The sequence below is a fragment of the Rhea pennata genome, chromosome 15 (genome assembly GCF_028389875.1).
Source record: "Rhea pennata isolate bPtePen1 chromosome 15, bPtePen1.pri, whole genome shotgun sequence".
NCBI lineage: Eukaryota > Metazoa > Chordata > Aves > Rheiformes > Rheidae > Rhea > Rhea pennata.
Window position 1 is genome coordinate 8,040,426 of NC_084677.1, and position 22,927 is coordinate 8,063,352.

The 22,927-nt window shown below is 36.2% G+C and overlaps 1 protein-coding gene across 3 annotated transcripts in view; it reads right to left on the bottom strand.

Annotated features, from left to right (window-relative positions):
• Positions 1 to 22,927, bottom strand: part of TXNDC11 (thioredoxin domain containing 11) — a 34,545-nt gene that overhangs the window by 10,235 nt on the left and 1,383 nt on the right. Inside the window, exons 2-10 of one of the 3 annotated variants that reach the window (XM_062588614.1) lie at positions 20,733 to 20,807; positions 20,220 to 20,436; positions 19,456 to 19,553; positions 17,467 to 17,596; positions 10,081 to 10,174; positions 7,158 to 7,270; positions 6,593 to 6,793; positions 1,858 to 2,647; positions 8 to 153 (exon numbers count right to left, since the gene is read on the bottom strand). In XM_062588614.1, coding sequence (XP_062444598.1) covers positions 8 to 153; positions 1,858 to 2,647; positions 6,593 to 6,793; positions 7,158 to 7,270; positions 10,081 to 10,174; positions 17,467 to 17,596; positions 19,456 to 19,553; positions 20,220 to 20,436; positions 20,733 to 20,807 — 1,864 coding nt within the window. Of the gene's footprint in view, positions 1 to 7; positions 154 to 1,857; positions 2,648 to 6,592; positions 6,794 to 7,157; positions 7,271 to 10,080; positions 10,175 to 17,466; positions 17,597 to 19,455; positions 19,554 to 20,219; positions 20,437 to 20,732; positions 20,808 to 22,927 lie in introns of those variants that run through there. The other 2 variants (XM_062588616.1, XM_062588617.1) reach the window with 2 other exon arrangements.

Genomic DNA, 22,927 nt, shown 5'->3' on the forward strand with positions numbered 1-22,927 from the left:
TTTGTACCTTTTCATTCAAAAACACAATATCATGGAAGGTATTAGTAGTCACTTCAGTGATTATGCGTTGTGCATGAAAATGGACTGAAGAGTCATCAACTAGATGCCTTTTCAAGGGACTGTAGAGAATGCTGAAATTTTTTATGAAGTTCTCTGAAATGAAATGATACATTACAAAGTTATTTAAGTTTCACAACAACAGTTTCCATTTTGGATTTCAGAAGAATTTGAGAGAAAACAAAACAAATTCAAATCTGGTTTCAAATCATAAATTTATTTCTGACCATTTCCTATCAACTTGTAAGTAACCACCACTTCTGTGGAAACAATACGAAATTTCAATTGCCTGCTGCAATCTTCTCTTCACTTGCCTTACTACTTTTTTGCTTCTATTACTATTCTGTAATTACTGCAATAATAATTCCTTTGCATCCTAATCTAAACACATACCTGCTAAGTCATAAATAGGATCTTCACCCTGTCTTTTACTTTCCACATTGCATTCAAACATATGCTCTTTATCTTGAAGGCTCTAATAAATTCCACACTTATTTACTTATTTGCATTTATTCTTTAAGTACTTTCCTTGTAATTTTCTTTTGCTTTAGACCTTCAAAGACAGCACTATTCCCATGACAACATGACTGGCCATCTTTAGTTCATCAGTGACCACATTCCTCTCCATTCAACTTTCTCTTTAATATTAAAATATTTGACAATATTTGACCAGCAGTAAAAATTTAGAACAAACCCCAAACCCTCATCTACCTTCACCTACACTGCTTTGAGCCAGAACCACATTCTCTAAATTGATAGAAGATATGGAGTATATCATTCATTTCAATTTACATTCAAAACAGTACTATTCTATGTATTATAAAATAAAAAGATCCAACAATCAGGACAAATGAAATAATTAAAAAAACATGCTGAAAACAATTATTTCTTCAAATAAAACTTCTTATCCTAGTGTTCTCAGTCCAAAAACTAGGCCCAAACAAAATTGGTACCTTTGTACATAGGTACCAGATTATCAAGTTTATCTCTGGAAATGCAAATAGCATACATTTAATTTTATATTCAACATTCAGCATTTATGAAATTCACACATCAGATCAAATTAAAAGTTTTGTACTTTCTAGATATCTGATTTTGGATATTTATGCTTGACTAAGTATTATGTAACTAAAAGGTGGGAGCTAGGTAAAAAACATATTAATATTCCTGAATTTTTAGGCAACAGTCTGTAAAGACCAGAATCTGTTAAATATATTACACAAAGATATTTCATTTTAAAATTCTAGTAAAATTGTCAAAAGTTAGAGGCTGAAAAAAAGACAAACACACATCCCCCTCACAGTGACTCCCTGACAAAAGATGTGGAAGCAAAAAGTTTCCAGAAGTTCAGATTATTGGGAAGACAGCATTGCTTTCTGAGAGTTACTCAGCAGAGAAACCCCGTCATGCTCAGGAAATCCTGTGAACTAAAAATAGTTTGAGACAGAAAGTACTTGGAGTAAAAAGGGGAAGGAAACACGATATACGTTCACTCTGGCCTTATTTTTTCCTAAGTATCTGCTTATGATCACTGTTTTTTTTTTTTTTTTGTTTTTTATCTGAAGTATTTTTCTGAGGAGGTGGGACAGAGAGGATACAGAACTGGATGGGAAAGTTGATCAGAACGTGACTATTTTTCCTCATGTTTTGCATGCTTTCGTACTTACAGTTTTGAGGGACAATGCAAATATTATTAATGCTCTAATACAGTCATTTTATGAAGGGTATATATTTTCCATTTACAAACTTACTCTCAGACTTAAATTTTCTTATTTCAAGCATTTCTAGTAGATACCATACCCAAAGTAGATCCAAGAAGTGATTGATTCTGATCCAGGACATAGTGCACTTCTTCTTTCAGGTCAACAATGGCAGCAAATTCCTTAAGATGAGTAGATCTTGATGCTCCTAATCTCTCTGCGTATATCCAAAAAAGATTTGAATCCACTAGATAAAGATTCAAGGTTTTGTTGGTCCTGCAGCTCAGACCAGTAATGTTAGCGCCATTATCATTAAGGTCAGAAATAAAACAATTCCTATCCTCAATATGAGAAATAGAATTTTGGGCATCATCCTTATCTTTCTTCCCATGGGAAGAAAATGCTACTTTAGGGGTCTGAAAGATGGTCTTCTCAGAACTAATAAAACTTAAAAAATGCCTATTTACTGTCCTGCAACATGCAGTGTAATAGCTAAAGGGACTATAGAAACTTAAGAAATTGCTGCATTCTATGGTATTTGATATAACTTGAAAAAAGGTATGCTCCTGGAGGTAGAAAGAGTCCAAAGCCGCTTCTATCTCTAAGAAGTTGCAATGTGGCACATTGACTTTATTTGGTTTGACACCAAGTGTCTGGTTAATGCAAAGCTCACAGACATTGTGAGTTCTAGATATTGAATGCCACTGAGGAAGCACCACTGTGTTACAGCACGGGTACTTTGTTATTGAAAATGTTTCCGACAATTCTGTATGTGTATCTGGTACACGGGAATCAAAAGCTGGTGAATCAGCCTCTCCTAAGTGTTGAAGGACTGGTTCAGCTGCCTGGCTTTTATTACAGTTGTGGTATTCCAAGGCCACTTTGGTAATCTACAGGGAGGGGGAGAGAAGGAGTAGGAAGAAGAAGAAAATGAAATAAAAAGATTAATTTTATGTACTTCACGCATAAATGAAATTATTTGTCACAGGCTGAATAATGTAAAAATGTGTGCAGTTTTGGATGGAATTTCAAAAACAAAGTTGACTAGTCTTGCGTAAAAAAAATCACAGGGGGCTTGGACTTGATAACAATACATAAGAATTAAATATTCAGAATAACAACAATAACAAAAGCCACAGAAATATTTTCAGTCCACTACACTGATCTCAAGGTCCTCTCTGCATCGTATATAGCACAGTTCCATAATACTACATTTCAAGGTTAAATTATACTACATGCAGCATTAATCAATAAATTCAGGTTCCTGAATTTCACTTGGAGGGGAAAATAAATAAAAACATTCCGGTCTGAAAGTGGAATGGAGGTTCTTCCTGGTGTGGATAGTCCCCCACTTCTGTAACAATCACTAACAGTGCTGAAGCACTGTTGTTACTCTCCCAGCCATGGAAATACAGCTGCAATCCTGCAGTATACTTTGGATGTAGTAACGTGGGATTTATTGAGAATTGAAAAAACTACCTGCAATTCAATGTAGATGTTTGTGTTGCACTACCATTTCAGTTGTCATAACCAAGGGAAAACGGACAATGAAAGGCACACGCATGGCCTATAAAAGGGATTACCTTTCAAGGAGATAGGTAAGAAAGGGAAAAGAAAAAAAACCCTTCACCTTCATCTATCACAGTAAATATAACCAAAACACAAAGCACAGCGCGCACAGTGCTTACACACGCACATTCTAATAGGGACCATTATTACTGCAGTCAAAGGAATATTGAAGCATCAAGTCTAGGAGGGGGACTGTGTCACACAATCATTCAGATGAGGTCTGCAGTAACAGTTTCTGTTAATCTTTAAGAACTCATTATTAGATGGTGCTACAGGTCCTGAAAATGCTTAATTAAATATTTTTTTAAAGTACCTAAAAATAAAAAAATTGACTCACCATACTATACTCTGAAGATTTTGACTACACATGGAGAAACTTGAGACGTTATTATGAATAGAAAAAAAGATTTGCAGTATGAAACTGCATTTCAGTGAACCATTATCAGAAAAAGACATTGGCCTTTGAGAGCTTTCAACACACAATAAACGCAGCCTCCTCCTCCTGTGCGACTGCCAGGCAGGCAGGCGGTTTCAGAGCTCAGTGGAACTCACACAGGCTGCAATAAACATCCCTTCCAATGGTAAACAAGTTGCACAATACACCTCTATTAAAGTGAAGATATACAACATCAATTGAGAGATTTTGTATGTCATTTCATGTATAGATACAAATAAATGTTCTTTTACTTAGCAGGAAAAAATCTGAAGCCAAACATCATATACGGCACTAACTGCATCTAAATTATGGTATCTGTTACTGGAGTGATTAGTCTGTGGCAAGTGTCACTGAATTAAGTTGGTGAAGAATAGGACGGTTTAGTATAAGAATAATTGCAGCTCTTTTCCAGTTTTATCTTTGCCTGCAAAAGACTTCTTAGAAACAACTGAGAAAGAACAGTAAGTATACAGAGAATTTTATAAAGTTGAATTAACAATAGTTACTGTCTGCCAGTTGTATTAATCCATGCAAGAATCTGTTAGAGATATGCAGTAGTATTCCAGTTGTAAAGATGGAAAAATCAGTAGATTATTTTATGAAAGTAGAAAGTCAAATGAATAAGGAAATTAAGATAAGAACTCTATAGTTCGAGACATTTTCATACTCTTCATTAGATCATGCTGTTTCAAGCACTACAGGAAGGTTACAGTTTTGTTTGGGAGAAGTTTTTTGAAGAACAGGCCTCACGTATGATTATTTTCTCAGGTTTGAGAGTCTTTTGACAGACAGAATGAACTTCCCACATTTCTAAACTTCCAGAAATGAGAGAAGTATAATGACCTGTGCATCAGACCAGAAGACTGTACCACTCTATCAAAAACATTACTTCATTTCTTTCAGCTTTTCTAATATAAATGAACATAATCTTGTAGCTGGCTAGCTTTTATGGTGTCTGTTTCTAGTTTAATTAGATATGGTACCATAAATGATTTTCATCTTTTCCTCATTGCTTCAGACACTGCAGCATTAACTACGTCTCCTGATGGAGCCCACATGTTTTGGGATATAGCTGATGTCAATATAAGCCAGCATTGCCACCAAAACTTAGGCTTGCTTTTTTTCCTTCACAGATGATTTTTTCACACCACCCCTACTGCTCTGCTATCACCACTGTGATGTGCATCTGCATGGTATACAGTAAATGAGACAATGGAGTCCAGCTGAAAAATAAGACAGGGAAAAAAATATTTTTCAACCAAGTTAGTTTCCCTAACTGGTTTATTTCACAGGTGCAAACTCTAGTCTTGGGCAATTCAAAAATAAGAATAATGGATGAGAAAGAGAAAATTGGAAGGAGACTTAGGAATATACAGGATATAAGAATACTTTTCAGAGTAATTTGGCTAGATTTCATGTAACAGTGTCTCATTTCCTAAAGTGGCCATATTTCCTTGTGTAACCACATTCGGGGAGGAATAACAAAGAGAGGAGAACCAGAATGGGGTGGAAAAAATACTTAAGTTTTGCAATGCTCAAATATATTCTTGCTCCTTCATTTGAGCTTTGGCAGCTGAAACAGAAGTTTAACGAAAGATCTGCTTCTGTCACACAACACTCTCTACTGAAAGAAGGGAGTTGAAAAAAAGAGCCATATCCTTGCCTTGAATCGCTGTTGACACGTGACAAAGGCATACTGCATGGGGCAAAACCTCCCTTATGCTGATAAGGGAGTTGTAATAACTTGTCTTGAAAACATGTTTTCAAACAAATGTGAATACTCAGAGCAGTGAAATAAAATGATATATCTGTCATCTTCAATATTTTTGGACACTGAGACACGCGGCCTCTTGATCGTAACAGGAATGCTACACGCAGCCAGTTTACTAATGCTTATTCCTCTACTTTGTTTGCCTTCTTTAAAACACTACGAGGCAGTAGTCTTAACAGCTAGTCCACAGAGATGAGGAAAAAGCTCTCCGTCTAAATGCATGCCGACAGGCGGCAGGTGGTATTTTTCTAGCTCTCCTCTCTTTAAGCAGTTGGTCAAGAATCTTTGGGACAAACTGAGGCAAGATTTGAGGGACTGCTGCAAAAGAAGAAGAAAGAATTTGAGCAATGAGCCAGAAATCTGAATGGGAAGTATTCTCTACCAATTTCAGAAAACAGCTCTGATTAAAAGTGAAGTGATTGTTAGCGTCAGATGTCCAAATATAATTCTAGTACTACTAAAATCAACTCTGAATCTCGAATTGGCATTACACTGAATAAGCAGTACTACCTAGTCTTACTTGGCACAGTGAGAAACAGGTATGTCATCCTTACAGGAGCAGGTAAGGAAAGGTATAAATATGAAAGAATGTAGATTTAAAATATAATGTATACAGATTTTTTCCCCTCTACACATTATACCAAGAATCAATTCAGGATTTATAGGATCATGTTTCTAATAAATATTCTCTCTTTTCAGAGAAAAGAAGTTCCCTTTCTTAACAGAAACATCACATTTATACAATTATGAAATATAAAACCTGTGTGCCTCAAATCATTTATCTGTGTCTCGTAACCATTCAGTGCTCTATCTTTTTCTATTAGCTATACATACACTTAGAATCCCAAGCAGGTCTAAAAAGGTAATTTCCAGTACTTCAAAATATATATGATTCCCTATTCATACCAGAGCACATAATATGAAAATAGATCTTGTAAATAGGTTTGAGCACAAAATTCACCTCAGTAGTACTGCACCCACCCTGTATATCATACAACACTAGCATAATTAAGCCACAGTTCTCTAAGTTGGAAGTAAAAAAAGAATTATCTCACTTACTTCATCTAAAAGAGGGTGAATTTCTGCTAAAGGATTGTAAGGTATAAATATGAGAAGTGCTGGTCCTTTCTTCAACTCATTGTTTAAAAGAAGGCTTTTTCCACCATGCGGTCTCAGCCAGCTTATGAGCATCTCTCGGTTTTCTAGAGCCCATTTGCAAATGTTCTCAGCCGTATAGTTCATGACGTCATTTGGATAAATCTTGAAAGGTGAAAAAGTAATTACTCATCTTAACTTACTTAAACATACTGTTTAGTAATGAATGCAGTAATCACATATAGCATGTTTTGTTAATGTAATGCCTAAAGCTCTTTATAATTCAATGACACTACTCAGTGAGCTTCAGGCTTTCCTATATCCTCCTACTTTGGGAAAGGAGGATAAAAACACGCCAATGAAAAAAGGTAGTTTTTAAACATTCTGTATTCTAGTACTTAACAGCTTTGTGAATACTATGTGGAACACTGTCACTTACTAGATTTTCTCAAGGCCCACTACAACAGAGCTTCAATACTCACTATTGTCTCAAAATTACCATATTACATTACATTAACATAGTACTCACAAGAGACGTGTTCACATGTCTGTGCAAATACACACTGCCTGAATGCACCAACGAGATCTCCTCTGCAACACGTTTATCTGTGATCACTCCAAAGCGTATTGTTCCAAGGTAATCTGAAAGGACAAATTTCCATTTTTTAATACAATTACATATACTGCACTTCTTTCCTGAAAGTATCTTATAACTTACTTTTTAAATGGTTATAAGAAACTAAGTGTAACAATATAACCTCCTCCTGGTACACCTTTAAACCAATACCTGGAACCATGCTGTGCGAACGTGCAGAAACCTTACTGAAATAGCAACTGCCAATACCACTGCTGAATGAAGTGAGGTATAAGAAGAAAGGGGACGAGAGCAGACAAGGAAAGCAAATGTGTTGTTCTTCTTCACTCAGGTATAGAGAATGCTGAATGTCCAGTTTCTTAACTTGCTTATTAAATTCAGAATTTAGTATCTCAGATATATCTTGCTACATGTTACAGCATCTCAAAAACCAAGACAAGACATATATAAGAAAAAGGTACTAATATATTAAGGGACTGTTCATATTGCATATATTTACAATAAAAATTGGTATTATCTAAATACTTATTTTGATATTTCTATATTTGTAACAATATCCTGCAAGGATAGGATGCTTTTCATATTTAGATTGCCAAGAAGTATATGCCCCACACATAAATGGGGAAATTACAAAATAAAACACAGGAGAACAGGCTTTACACTGCACACCAAGACACTGACAAAGCAAAAATCAGAAGAATGGTATCAATTTACTTCATTTGCTGATAGTAAGAAATATCCTTAAAATGTGCTAATTTTACGAGTAGAAAAATTACTTAAATTTATCTCCAGGATTTCTGACCAAAAAAATCCAATCTGTCAGAATAAAATTAACATTTTGAAGATAATGAGGATCATAAACATTTTGAGTAGGTTTGGGGTTTTTTGGTAGAACTTCATTAAAATAGAAAGCAGCAGCCTTTTTCTGTTTAATACAGAAGTTTTTATAAACAATGTATAGCAGGGCACTGTGACATTTGCAACTTATTCAAGAAAATTTATTTCAAAAAACATGAGAAAAATTTGCACACAAATTCCTGGCAGCCATGAGTGTCTGCAAGTACATTCAGTGAAGTTTAAAATACATGGCTTCTGAAAAGGAAAAGAATATTAAGAATACTGCGTATTATACCACCACACTGTAAAATCAGAATAAAAAGCATAGTATGCTAGGCTTTATTTTATTAGTATTTTAGCGTCATGAAACAAAGCTCAGTAATGTACAGAAAAATGACAAAGGATAGCTTCCTGTCTAATAGTATATCATGGAGAAGACTCTTCTGAACATGGGAGACAACTTCTTAAACTGAAGATGTGTTGCTTAAAGAACAAAGTAATCCAGAAATGCATTTAGCTCTCCAGAGAAAGACAATGCTTCTCTAGCATTTTAAGGCAGAGCAAGATCAAATAGCCACTCATGTAATTAGGTACTTAGAAAAGCAGACACAATCTATGTCTGGAGATTACCATCAATAGTACCAATGTGTTTGTACACTTATCACACAGAGACACTACTAATCGCCAAGGTGTTGGGGATTAGAATGTAGGCGGCAGAAGAGTGTGAAAACTGCAGGGGCTGCTACCTGTCAGCAATTATCACAAAAAAAAAAAAATTACAGTCCACCACAGTGGACTACAAAGCCCAGAAGTTTATCAGATAGAAATATTTAATAGTGTAGCTAAACACATCGGCAGGTATGTACAAAACCACTCCACCGTAATTAATTGCCAGTCAATTTTTAAAACTGATTTAATGTAAATTTATTTCAAATAAACATATTTGGAATAAAAACACTAAGCAATCCACCTCAGTTTATTAATCAACCAAATAGGTAGAAAGATACTACTTCCCACTGACAGTTACTCAAATTTAAATGCTTTTTAGGAGTACTTTTGAGCTTTGTATAGAACATTTAGTGCACCATGTTGATATTTTAAAAATTACATATAACAATCCAAAAGAAAAGCTCTTTAGTAGAAAAAGCTATGAAATAAGTGCAATCATCTTATTCTAAATATTTTATTTGGTGAACATATTCAAAAATACATTAAAATGTTCACCTTTTAGCCAAGGGGCTTTTACTGAGGCCACTATTATATTTCTTAAACACTCCCATATGTTGTTTAGGAAATTTCACTTGCATTCTATCTAAAGCAAGGAAAAATATATAAAGTGATCCCCAGGGTTCCAGCACTATTGTTCAGTGCTTGTTATGTATAAAAGTCAGGGGGAAAAAAAAAGAATAAAATCAGGCAAAATGTAACAGAAATAAGTTATTAACATGAAAACTTTTTGTATTTGAGCACAAAAGTTGTTGTATTTTAGATTAATGCAAAACAATAGAAAAAAATCCTTCTCATTAAGCTATCTTCTACCAGCTCTTTAACTCCATACAAGAAAGCATTTAAGAATTTCATTGGTGATGCTGAATTCAGTTACTACAGTCCAGACTGACAGTCAAGCTCATCTTATTGCCGCTGATTTTAGATGTTGTCCCAGACAAACACACTTGAATTAAACTTAAATAAATGTTAGTTTGATTACACCTATATACAGACTGCAGCTACACTTTTAGGTTACAGAGAAAAGTGTACACTAATGCAACCTCGTATAGAAGCCTGTCATGTATTTCATTTCATAATGGCTGATTACAAAATACGCAATAAACCCCTTCTGTAAGCAATCCTCACATTACTTCTTCATTATTGTAATAAAAGATAGCTTCATAATTAGATCAACATTAAGAAACACACTCAGAAGTGATTCATTCCATAACTACAAAATATTGCAAAGAACTGAACTCTTTTACATGAATTGTTCACAGATGCCCTCAATTTTGAAAGATGATGCTTTTACCTTTCTTTAATGAATGTAATGCTGATGTGAAGAATGTTAGGTAACCAGGAGGCTGAGGTGAAGCATTGAATTCAAAATATCCCAGAACTCCAGGCTGAAAAAATAAGAATTAGAATTGGCAAGGTTATTTTCAAATATAAATAAATGGAACACTCTAATTGTTTGCCTATAGTAAAACACAGCAGACTAAACATTGTTTTTTGTTGTCTTTGTTAAAACAAAAGCAGTAATTTTATACTGTAAAAAAAATACAGAAGAGAATGAAAATCTGTTCTAATGTTGTAGTTCACAAAAATATATATAATGAGAGAGCTTTTATGGCTGCAGAGGCATTAGTTGCAAGCTGCATTGTTCCCACATTAGCTATTACAGTTCTCTAAAAATAGTATTTGTTTTGAAATTATTTTATGAGTCAGCTGCAGCAGCATCATAAGAATCATAAGCATCATAAAGGCATATTTTGAAATACGGAACACGATTTGTCAGAGTATTTAACAAACTTAATAGTAGCATTTTAATTTTTACTGTACTGCACATAATTAGCAACTACAGATGAATTCACACATTTTGTGAGTGAATACTTGAACCTTATCATCCCATCATCAAGCTATTAGTCATGGTAAATTCTTCCAGTGTGGGCTGCAGAAGTCAGTGGGAGACCAAATGCGCAAAAATCACACAAGAATCCCATATCCCACCTTCACAGCCACAAAGATTTTCTAGAAGTGGCCAAATAGGCAATTCAAAATTTCAAAGACCCTTCATAGGCCTATTTCCTCTGCCAGATACGAAGCCTGAGTCAGGAATAGAATCTGGGAGAAGCTGACTTGGAACAAACAGAAGCACAATCTAAACCCTCTCTTATTCCAAAATTGAAATTCAGATTTAATCTTAAATTTTGCAAAATACAATCCACTAGAAATTATTTGCTCTCACCACTCATACCCGTATACTAGACTTTCAGGCCATACGCAGCAGCGGAATTTGGCTGTCGCGTGCTCTCTGGCCCACAGCTGCAGCAGCGCGGACATGCAGAGTGCGATGCACAGAGCAAGAGCCCCCTCAGGACTGCTGCGCAGCGCCGGATTCCAGGCTCACTCCTCACCCGTTTACGTGGCAAATGTGTCCCACAAAAATGTTCACATTTGGTTATTTCAGAAGCTGCTTTAATTTTTGTTGAGTTTTACTTACTAAAAAATAAGTTTATTTTTTAAACATGAATATATATTTTGCCTCTTACAACTACTAGTTTTCTTTGACTTTTACCTTACACGATATGCTCCCAAAATGTTCACCAATAAAAATATTCCCCATCTCAACTAATAATCTGCCCTTTCAGGTAGGAATTATCTTTTATTAAAGAATACTGAATGCAAGATTCTTGTTTGTAAAGATTCTTTAAAAGGCACTGCAAGAAAAATATTAATGATAAGAACAAAGTACAAGCTGCTAGTTAAACTTCTGCAATAACTGTTCGGCAGGAAATAAGAATATAAAGAAATTAGAAGCAGAAAACAGCAAAGTAACAGCAATCATTCTTCTTCCTTAAAGAGTAAAAAAAATGTCAGCAAAACCGTATGGTTCAAAGTGTAAGTTTGCTTCACATAGTTATTGTACTCAAACCATATGGCACGAACTACTGAACAAAAGAAGAGTCAATAGCAATAGTATAATGTGAGAAGCAGCTAAAGGTCAGATATGTATGTTCCGATTCTGACCACCCATTCCATTACATGCTTTTTGCAGCTTGAGATTAAGAATAAAGTGTAGTGGCAGGATCTATACTAATTCTGTATGTCCATTCTGTAATCTGTCTAACCAGCTTCCTTTAAATGCTCATCCCAAAACCATTAAAACTTCTTCCTTTTACAGGCTACAATTATACACATGAAGAAGTGTCTAAGATGCTGTATTTCTTCCCATGCATATTTTCCTGCTCTTCTGTTCGTCAAAGAGATTCACTTGTTAACATCAACTACACTGGTTTTAACAAAACTGAATGCCAACTCAAAATGCAAATTAACTGCTCTCACAACAGCTGCCTGCATGTGGTTCACACAGGCATCTACATTAAAGCTGCTACTGATGATCAGCTGCTTCAAGGCAACTATCTGTGTGCAGTTATGGTTAAATGTATTCACCAGACAGTTAGAAATAGTCAAATGAACAGGCTATGGCTTGCTGCTATATAAAGTGAGTTTAGCACCCTCTGTCTTCAACTCACAGGATCTGTGAGAATACAGCTGTGACTTCAAAAACAAAGCAAAAACAAAGGAAAGGAAGGAAAAAAGAAAGAATCCATACCTGTCAAAAGATGACAATGTCACATGAAAAGCAGTATAATCCTAACAGGATTATGTATTTGCAGATGGCACACAGACTAGTTTAAGGACAATTAGAAGCACTGGGATCTGCTGCAGGGGAGTTTACTGGAGCTTTTCTTCCATGGAACAATTTTGGGAAGCTTCCCAAATTAAGTGTCTGTAGGAAAGGTTTTGGAACAGAACTGAGAAAGTCAATAGTGAAAAGTCATTAGTACCTAATAAAACTCAGTTATGGAAATGCTAAAGTATTAACCATAGTGCAGCTTATTTCTTGGTCTCAACACCAGAGGAATCAGAAGTGCCAAGTGTCAGTGGTTAAATCCAAAAATAGCAGGTTGCACGATGATCTGGACAATTACAGACCAGCAAGCTGGTAGAATCTTTAAGAAAAAAACAGAGATCTTGTTTTCTTGGAGAACAGTCAGCACGATTTTATTACCAACAAGCAATGCCTCAAATCTATTAAAAGTTCTTTGAAGCCATCAGCAGACATGCAGATGATAGTGATCTATTCAATGCAGCATAGTGTAATTTCCCCAAAAGCTTACAAGAAGTTATCAAATACCTTGAAAGAAACTAAAGTGTCAAGGAGTAAAAGGAGGTCTTTTTCTGGATTAATAGCTACTTTAAAGGATAGAAAACTACAGCTAGAAATTATTCTTAACAGTCAAAGACAAGCAGTATACTGAGGCTCATGTAGTTTTGGGAGAGAGCGTGAAGAGTGAAGAACATTTGCAAAGGTACAGGGAATCACTGAAACTGCAGCTGACTAAGAGCAGCTGCAGAAAAACCTCACAATATTAAATGACCATGTGATAAAAGAGCGCTGATATTTAAATGCCAATGAATGCAAAGTACTGAAAAAAGGAAAAAAAAATACAGCTACTGATTAGCTGTTACAATTAAACAAATTGCTTTTACTATTCATTTAAGGGATCCCCATCTCAGTATCTATTTACTTATTTTTATGTTTTGGCTGTATCAGTTAAGGGAAGAACTTTTTTTTCAGAACCTCAGACCTGTGCCAGCAAGCAATTCCTCTTGTGGTCTGTCTGTAAACTCATGAAAGAAAACTGCAAGAGGAAAGGAAAACATCATCTCTGGGGGACAGAAGGACCAACATTAGGTAATACAAATCCTGTACTGTAAAAATGCAAAGAAGGAAATGTGTTGACTGATACTAGATGAATTAAAATTAGAAGTAAATGACTGTTCATTTTCGAATGATGTGTACAACCACACGTAGCCAAAAACGGAAAGAGAAAGAACAACCCACAGCCATCCCATGTCTTAGGGCACATGCAAACTGTCACTGCATCACTTAACAGGGGCACCACAGCACCACATACAAGAGCAAGCTATTAAGTCAAATCCACTGCTGGGTCAGCTCCTACACAGCTCATTCATGATCAGCAAACATTTCTGCACAGCTGGAGCACAGAAGAAAGCTGATCCAGTGTTAGACACATCCTAACTGCAACCCAGAGAGACTACCCCCCGCCACTCACCTCCCTATGCTAGAAAATCCCTGTGCACATGTTTGATTTTCATTAGTCAGTGAAGACTTCTGTCCAGCCAGGAAAGTTGTATGTTTTCTTCCACTGTGCCTTAGAAGAAAGAGGCCCTTTCTGAAAGAGCTGAGTCAGTCAGATGAGGAATTAGACCTACTAGTTTGGATTAAAATAAAACTGTTACATCTCTGCAATTAAGAAAACACAAGAAGTCTGCTTACAGTCATCTGGAGTTATGGCAGGAACTTTACATTTGTATTCTGATGCAAGTTAGATTTTCCTGCATAGTCCAAGATTATAACTGCTTTTCCAAGTGGGGTTTCTCACACAGTCGATTTATTTTTTTATCTCATTCTAATTTTACACTAGTATCATTCCACCCAATTTTTCAAAAAGTATCAGAAAAAGCAGAATCTTAACTTTCAAGTCTTCAACAAGAATTTTTTTCATATGCGTTTTGTGCCCTCTTGTGGTAGCAAGTACAGCTTCCCACTATAGTCATTTTTTTACTGATCTCCTTTGGTTGAGAAAGGGACACAGTATCACATAACCAACGGCGCTTGCTCTTACTTTCTGCTGGACTATAGCATGTTTCTGTTTCTAAAAATGTTGCTAATTAAGATCTGATTATAAGACAAAATACTACTAAATTTTGGTATCTCTTGATGTGCTCGGACTTTCAAAAAAATGGCTTTGTAAGTTGAACTAGCAAATCTTGTAAAAGTGCCAAGTTAAGGCATGCTAACATGCCTAATGGCTTTCAGTATCTGGTTGTGTGCGGACAGAGCTCCTGATTTTCTTTGCTAGATCCTTTCTTTGTCAAGAGTTAGTAACTGGAATTTGAGCACAAGATTTAAATGCGAAAAGCTTCACAGGTCAGATGAAAAAAGACAACTATGGCCTTGAAGTCCTGGCCATTGGTAGAAGTAAACTGACAAGCAACAGTAAGATACCCTTGAAACAAGAGAGGTGCTCAGGAAGGCTAAGTGTGAAAACCCAGACCAGCAGAAGTTCTGCTCCACTTGCGACCTTGCATATGAATCATTCACCTACTGATAATTTTAAAAGTTACTTCATACACCAGATAACATGTAATGCTATCCCTGGACAGAAAAGCAGAGGAACAAGGACCAAGATTGCCTCCCAAGAACCACTGACAGCAAGCTACACTGCAACCTACTCCTTAACGTGGGAGACCCTAAATACCAAAGTAAATAAAACAGTTGAGGCAGAGAACAAGCACTGCCTAGGGCAGGCTGCAATCAGCTATAGAAAGGTTCATTTCAGCTCACATTTTCCAAATCAAATGTAAACACCCCTAACCTGAGTCTGCATAAGTTCTTCTCTAGTAGAACACAGGACTGAAAATCAGATGCTGCTGATGACTTATCTTTCATAAAATATTCTAAGCTTCAAAGTCATGCTTTTCAATGAAGAAATCACAAAGAAACAGACAATGGTCAAAATGCCTAATGATCAACCACTAACAGTTTTCCCTCTCTTCCTGCCTGCCAAAATTAACAATTTTGGTGTACAAAAGATGAAAATCAAAGCAAGAAACTAAAGAGGAAAATAAGCTGTTGCAATAGCCATTTGTTTGTATCATACATGCATTGCCTGTAACCTACTCCAAAACATAGTAAGATTTCTCAAACTTTTTTACTTCTTAAGCACAGCAATAACGTCCTGGATACCTTTTCCTAGGAAGTGCATAACATCCCTTGACTTACATAAACAACAGTGAAAACATTTTCATTTCTAACTTTAAAATAAGGAAACAACAATATGTTTATTTCTGTTATTTCTGTTTGAAAACTAATTTTTCCTTTATGGCTATGTTTCCCTCTCCACCTTTGTACACAATTCTCTGATTTCTTAGTTCTCACAGCTTCTGATTAGTCAGTGTTTGCTTTCCGTACTGCACTCACCTGGACACGTGCTATCCGATGCCCTTCTCCATTAATGTGTGGCTTGTCCTGTTCCCTGCTGGATCTGACTGCATGAGGTGCCTGTTATTTTTGTATGCCCTCCTCCGTCTCCTCTTTATTTTATAAAGGCAAGAGGCTGAGCACCTAGTGCCACGGACTGGGAAATAACATCAACCTTAAATTGGGGGGGGAGGGGGGGCAAACAGATCAGACTCAATTCTTAGTCCAGTTCACAGAAAGAACCAACAAATGCCAAATATAAAATACAGATTGGGGTCTTCTCAAAGCCATGGAGTTTTGAAGCAGAGGAAAGGGGGGGGATGTTTGACTGCACACTGGAAATATAAATAGCTGTTCAACTGCTAAACAGTATTTCAAAATGAAAATTTGATTTTCGGGCTTTCTTCAGAAATTTGTCTTTTATCTTAGTCTTTTTCCAATGGAAGTGCATATCCTATTGTAAGTTTAAGCTTAATGACAGTATGCTTAATCTTTACTCTGGGAGACAACCAAAAGACAATTCACAAAAACTGAAAACCAAGCATGGCTGATTTTAAATTTCTGAAGGAGGTTAAAAAAAAACAACAAAGTTTCAGAATGACTAAACTGAAGCAGAGGAAAGACAACAGAACTGCTCGTAATTACAGAAAGTATCAGAGAAAGGAGCAGAACTCACCACTCCTGACTCAAAATCTCTGCTTAAAACACTGGAAAACTAAACCAACAAATAGCTGCTGAGGGATAAACTAAACTGTGAAGAGCATAGCAACTACTCATGGCAATTGCTTTCATTTAACAATACAAGTTGTGCTCTCTCCTGCAGCAGGATTTGTCCTGAGAACGCAACACCAACTCAAAAAGGAACCACGTCTCATTTGGAAACACGGAAAAGGCCCTACTGTGTTTTGGGCATTACTACAATTTGTTGTTCATGTTTTCTCTTCTGCTGTAATAGCTTAGGGTTTAGAAACATTGTATTTCCCCATTGTGCACTAAAGGAATGTACAGCTATAAATGAGTTACAAATAGTTCTGCTGCAAATTCATTTTATTTAAAGTTATTAATCCACTAGTGTTGTTACCAGTTTTGGCCTCTCTGTACACAAGAGTATGAAAACTGGTAAAACACAACACACCAGTGGAGTGAAATCATGAAATTACATGATATAAAGAAGTTGGAAGGCAATACTTCAATTGATTTCACATTTGTTTTTTATTTAACAGACTTTTTCACTTAATGGAAAGATTTAATATTCCTTTAAAAATTAAAGCAATTATTACATATTTCTCAACTGCCTTTCCAACTGAGACTGCAAGCTTTTCAGGAAAAGGGATTTCTCTTTTCACATCTCCACATGTAACATTCTGGGGAGGTAAATTTTGATTGTTGGCTCTACATACTAATGTACTGCAAATCAATAACATCACTAGACCATGACAGACACTACATAAGGTACCAGTACTACAAATCTATCATTTCATATTTTTATAATTTTAACAAAATTTGCAGGGCACTGATTTCAAGATTCTGAAAATCGATCTTGGAGCAGCTCAAATTAAACTGTGAAACAAGTCAAACTCTTTCTGAACCACAGCGGTAAAGCTAGACAAGAGAGACAAGTACCTCATAATTTGAGAGGAAATCTAGTAATTTTGATCGAGACGAGATGTAGAGTAGTGGTGTCATCACCCGGCGAACAAACTTTTCAATATAAACAGCACTCATAGGGCCTTTGTATTCAATTGGTCCAAAACTAGTACCAAACAAGACAAAACAAAAAACCATTAAGACTTAAGTTAACAAGAGAGAGAGTCCCTCCTGGGGGTGGCAGAGACGAGAGTGACACAGACAGCACGCTCGGTGCCCGGGAACTGAGAGTGCTCTCTGTGTTCCTTTGCAGGAGCTGCTATACTGGAGAGGGGAGCTGCGGCTCTAACGCAGGTCTACGCGTACGCACAACGTGCTGGTGGGGATCCAGGGAAGGAGACCACCTCCAAGCCCCGTTAAAGAAGTTGGTGAAAGGCAGGTATGAGTTACATAACCATACACCTATCTTTCTGCTTTGTCTATACACCTGAGGGTAGAGACTTAAAAATGTGGAGTGGAAAAGTGTCACAATTTTTAATTTTGACAGATTTTTAAATAGATTTTTATAAGTAGCATTCAATTAAGCAGAGAAGAGTCCAGTCGCACTGCTGATGGAGAGGCTGAGCAGGCCTACACCTTCTCCTTCAGCCATCTGACAAGCACTCACACCATGCCAGGTAGTGCTGAAGCTGGAGGGGGCCTTGCGGCTACGATCTCCAGAGCTTGCCCTTCATAACCCTGAAGTCCTGTATCGATTCACTGTTATCAGGCATCAGGCTTGTCAGAGCATCACACTCCAAAATAAACTAAACACTAACAGCATAAGGAATCAGTCCATTCCCACCGAAGAAATTTATCAAAAATCGGAAGTAATTTAAAAAAAAAGATTTATATATACTCATTCTTAATTACATTACTTCCTACATTGTTTTATTACAAATCTTTGTCTTCACAGTAACATGTACTGCTCCAACATACAGCATGCATAGTATACATCATTAGAGGTTCAGTGTCTCAAAAATGAGGGGTGCATTGCTCTCTGGGGGAAGTTTACAAAGTATCAGTATGAATTTGTATTTCCTTTTGATGTAACTCTGTTTAAGAATATTCCAATTGGTTACTGCTAGTACCCAAACATATCAATCTAATGCATGGTATCTCAGTATAAAATAATTTTAAGTCTACGTACATCGAAGCGGGATCCTGCACTGATCTAGCTTTTTTTTTTTTTAATTACAGTTTGAATTATGCCAATGCAATCCATGTCTATTCAAAGTTGAGCTAACAGAGATCAGGATGGTTCCTCCTCAATATATAATCTCCTAAACAAACAAAATCAGCCTTTGCTAATGGAAGGGAGCTGCAGTGCGAGACTATGGTACGCAAGCAGAAATGCAAGTCAGAGTCTACACAGCAACTAGTTCTTCTGTACCTAGGATTAGAAAACATGACCTCCTACTTTCTACTTCACAAAAAGAACAAAAGAGGTAATACACACAAATACTAAAAATAAAAGTGGTATTATATACAACATTATACAGTGATATTGCAACATTTGGATTATAAAAAAGGAGAAGTCCAGATTTATAAAAAACTTCTCAGCACACAATTACATTTAAATATGAATTTAAATTCCACTAACTTCAATAGCCCATAAGCACATACTTTACTGCTGCCTTAAGTTGGGACCAGTTGATATAGTCTGTCTACAGCAAGCAGAAAACTAAACTAAAAATGTAAATCTGACCTCTTTAAATTTCATTTGAGGCAAAACTTCCAGGAGATGCATAGGCAACAAAGTTTTCCTTATGGATGAAGAACTGCGCAGCATGTCATTTAACTGACATTTACAACCTTTTCTGATATGTAAGTAGTCTACATGATGAGCTTCGCTTAGAATCTCCTCCCTTGTAACTATTCATTATAGCTACAGACGCAGTATTTTCAATACGCACCATTTTAGACAGTACCTCTGTTTATCAAAGTGACAACATAAAACCCAGATCATGTTTATAAAACTCTTACCTCCGATGGTATAAGTGTATTACGGGAAAATAAAAGAAATGCTTCTGTTTCCTGCATTTCCCTTGGTTCCACCAGCAATTAACAGCCATAAATAGCACCTGTAGAACAGACAGATGTTCTCACCTTAACAAAGTGCATTACCATAACTTTATCTATCTTCCAATCCATTCTATCTGCTATTTTCAATGCCTTTTCAACACAGTATTCCACATGTGCTCCCCCTTTTCTGCAACAGTAATCCTTTTGGTCACTTTTCTTTCCATTTAGTTTTTAACTTCCTAACCTAAATCCTCCAAATTTACTAACCTGGTCATAACCCCTATTGATGACTCACTCCACAGAGCAAAGTCCAAAGAGCAGTTTCCAGACAGCTCAATCTGTGAAGTGTTCAGAGGTAACTAACTGTTAGGCAGCAACATAATGGCTGCAAGGCCTCAACATCACGACCATCGTCTCCAAGAATCCTGGTAGTGGAGAAAACTCCCTGCCATTTCTGCCCAAAGGCACATGAATAATTCTGAGAATACTTTATAGGATAAACTTCTGGAGTTCCCCATCCAGGAGCAGCCAAGCAAGAATCACAGGTCTTCTACGATTATTTTATCACTTTGTATGTAATTTTGCAATTAAGATGGCTGGCTGAACTACACTAAACTGTGAGCATTCAGGTCCTACTGGCTCCTGTGGGAAGGCAGAAATTACTCTTTGATGAAGATTAAAAAGCTATCTTTTTTTTTTTTTAATCAAACAGTCTCTAGAATTACCTGGTCTGACAATCTGCTGGCCACATGCTCTATTTCTTCTCTTGCTGCAATGGACTGGCCACACCACGGTGCATAGAAGAAATACAGCGCAATTTCCGAATCCTGACGAAGGTGATCTGCATAATCTAACTGTCCCCGAAAAAGATCAATGACTGGAGATCTTGTAGAGAAGAAATTCACCGGAAGCTTTGCTGGCATTGTTACATCTTTTGCTCGGCTGCAGGAAGGAAATAAAAAAGGCTTATTGAGACTGCATAATAGTAGTTTAAAAAAAAAAGTGTGTCCAAAGTCCTAATTTATTAATCCTAGCAAAAGTCATGCAATAATAAAACTTTAAGAATTGATGCAAAAGACTATAATTTACATTATCTGAGTTAGTTACATGAAATATCATAGAAATCTAAAGATCACCCTTAACAAGTTTTAAGAAGTCACACTATCATACCATGCATTATGTTTATGGGTACGTTAGCTCACACTCTTATTGCAGGTTGCTATAGAGCATAAAATTACCAGGAAGAGTGATTTCTTTGGATTTCTTCCCTGGCCTCATCCTCTTTTAACACTTGTATTTTAGGTAACAGCATCCTGATAAGAGAAGAGATGCTGGTCATAAAGTTTTGTGATGTGTTTACATAATGTAAACAGAGACTACTACTGTGCCTTATGCTTTGCTTTAAAATATTCTACATTTCTATTCTTTTATTTGTATCACAAAGAAAAAAATTGTATTTTACTAATGACTTTTAGCAGTACGCAAATATGTGTTAGCTTACTGATATCAGTGATCAGAGCAGAGACTATGAACTTTGTTCAGGCAGGTTTCTTCTTCAGTGTAAAGACAGTATCAACAAATAAAGAATCTTGACTTAAAGACAATACAATATGACTTTATGACAGGTTTGTTTTCTTAAGAGAAACAGGTTTGTGCAATAACACCAAGAATTTAAGCCAAATGCACAGAAAACTCTGCTTTCTATCAAGTCAGCAAACAGTAATCATATAATCCAGATACACACCATCCCCAGTATATTCTCAGAAGTGTTTATGGCACAGCCTGCCTCAAAGGCAAGTGAATGATCATATTCTGTTTTATATTCTCTTAAATCCAAAATATTCCTCCAGCCGTATTCACTATAGTCAGACTATATTTAATAGTGTAAATTAGATTAAAAACTGGACTGCACCACTGCATGACTTAATTTTGCCATGGTATCTCATGTGACAGAAAGTTTTAGGGAAGTGTATGCATTCCTTTAGATTACATTACAATAAAAAGCTAAGGAAAAAAAATAATAACTTTGCTTCTTTTTATGTTACAATTTTAGTAAGTTGGACAAAATTATTATGCTCCGAACACTGTCAAACTCATACATTAAGCAACATTCTAATATTGCCACTATATTCAGGTTTGTAAGAAGTACTTGTGTTTTTATGAAACAAACCCACAAAAGCCACAACTCTTTATTCATTTCCAGGTCACTAAGCATATGCTTAAAGCTAAACATCCAAGAACTATCCCCAACATATTTTCTAAAAGCTATGGAAATTCTTAATTCACATGCAAGAAAAAAACTTTAAGTCCAAAACCCAGAATTTTTTAAATATTAATTGGTTTCTTATGTTTACACTTCATTAATTGCACTACTCACAAAATGGATTTGTTTTTTCATCCACAGCCAGAAATCTAGTTTCTCCTATGGATCTCTGCCTTTGGTCCTTCTTGCTCCCCCAATCAGCAACCCACCTCCTTCCCCAATCTAGTGCACCACTCTTACCCAAACTGCTAGCTTCCTCCCATGTTTTCTAGCTTCCAGCTGGGCAGGACGCAACTACAGATGTGTTATGGGTCGCTGAAACTGCACAAACACCAACTCAGCAGTCAGCACACACACGTTGATTAGCCACCAAAAGCCAAATACAACAGGTAAAGGCTGAGCTCACACGGAAACCTACCTCCTAGGAGACATTAATTTGAATCTCTCCTCTTCAACTGGTTTAATGAAAACCAACAACCTAAGTAAGTTCAGAACCTCTGCTTCCTCTACCAAATTAACTGAAAGTGGACAGAGAGTTCAAAAGTTGTACTGAGTGGACAGATGTATCATGACACAGGTGAGTAAGAAATACATGGCTATTCTCAAATATGAAAAAACCCTTCAGTAATTATAAAACACTCCACAGAATAAACCCATGGCTATCAGCTTCTTAAACTGATTTTCTTAGTATTACCTCCATTTGCAATACCGAATATACAATGGAGTATTTTTATGTAATTCTCAGTTTTATACAGAGAATAGACTCCTTGTTGTATCCAGTGTGGAATGTTAAATACCAATGTGGCTACTCACAGACTATTCGTGAATTGCCGTTCATACCTTTCCTTACCATAAATTCTTTCACTGTTAGAACTGTCTTAATCTTGAAAACCAAGTAGGCTAAACCTCACCAAGTTATACATGAATGAAACGAGGATAACATGATAAATGAACATACAAATATAAGAATTACACAGCATTTATTAAAACATCGAGGTTTTTTTTGTTTTTGTTTTTTTGTTTTTTTTTTACATGCTGCATATATCCTACAAAATTTAAACTCATTTCAACAGAATAACCTTGTATTGAAGGAAAGGACATACAACCGCCAGTAAGATCAGGTTGTTCGACTGCCAGGTCCTTAGAGTGGGGTTGTCTCAAAGTGACATT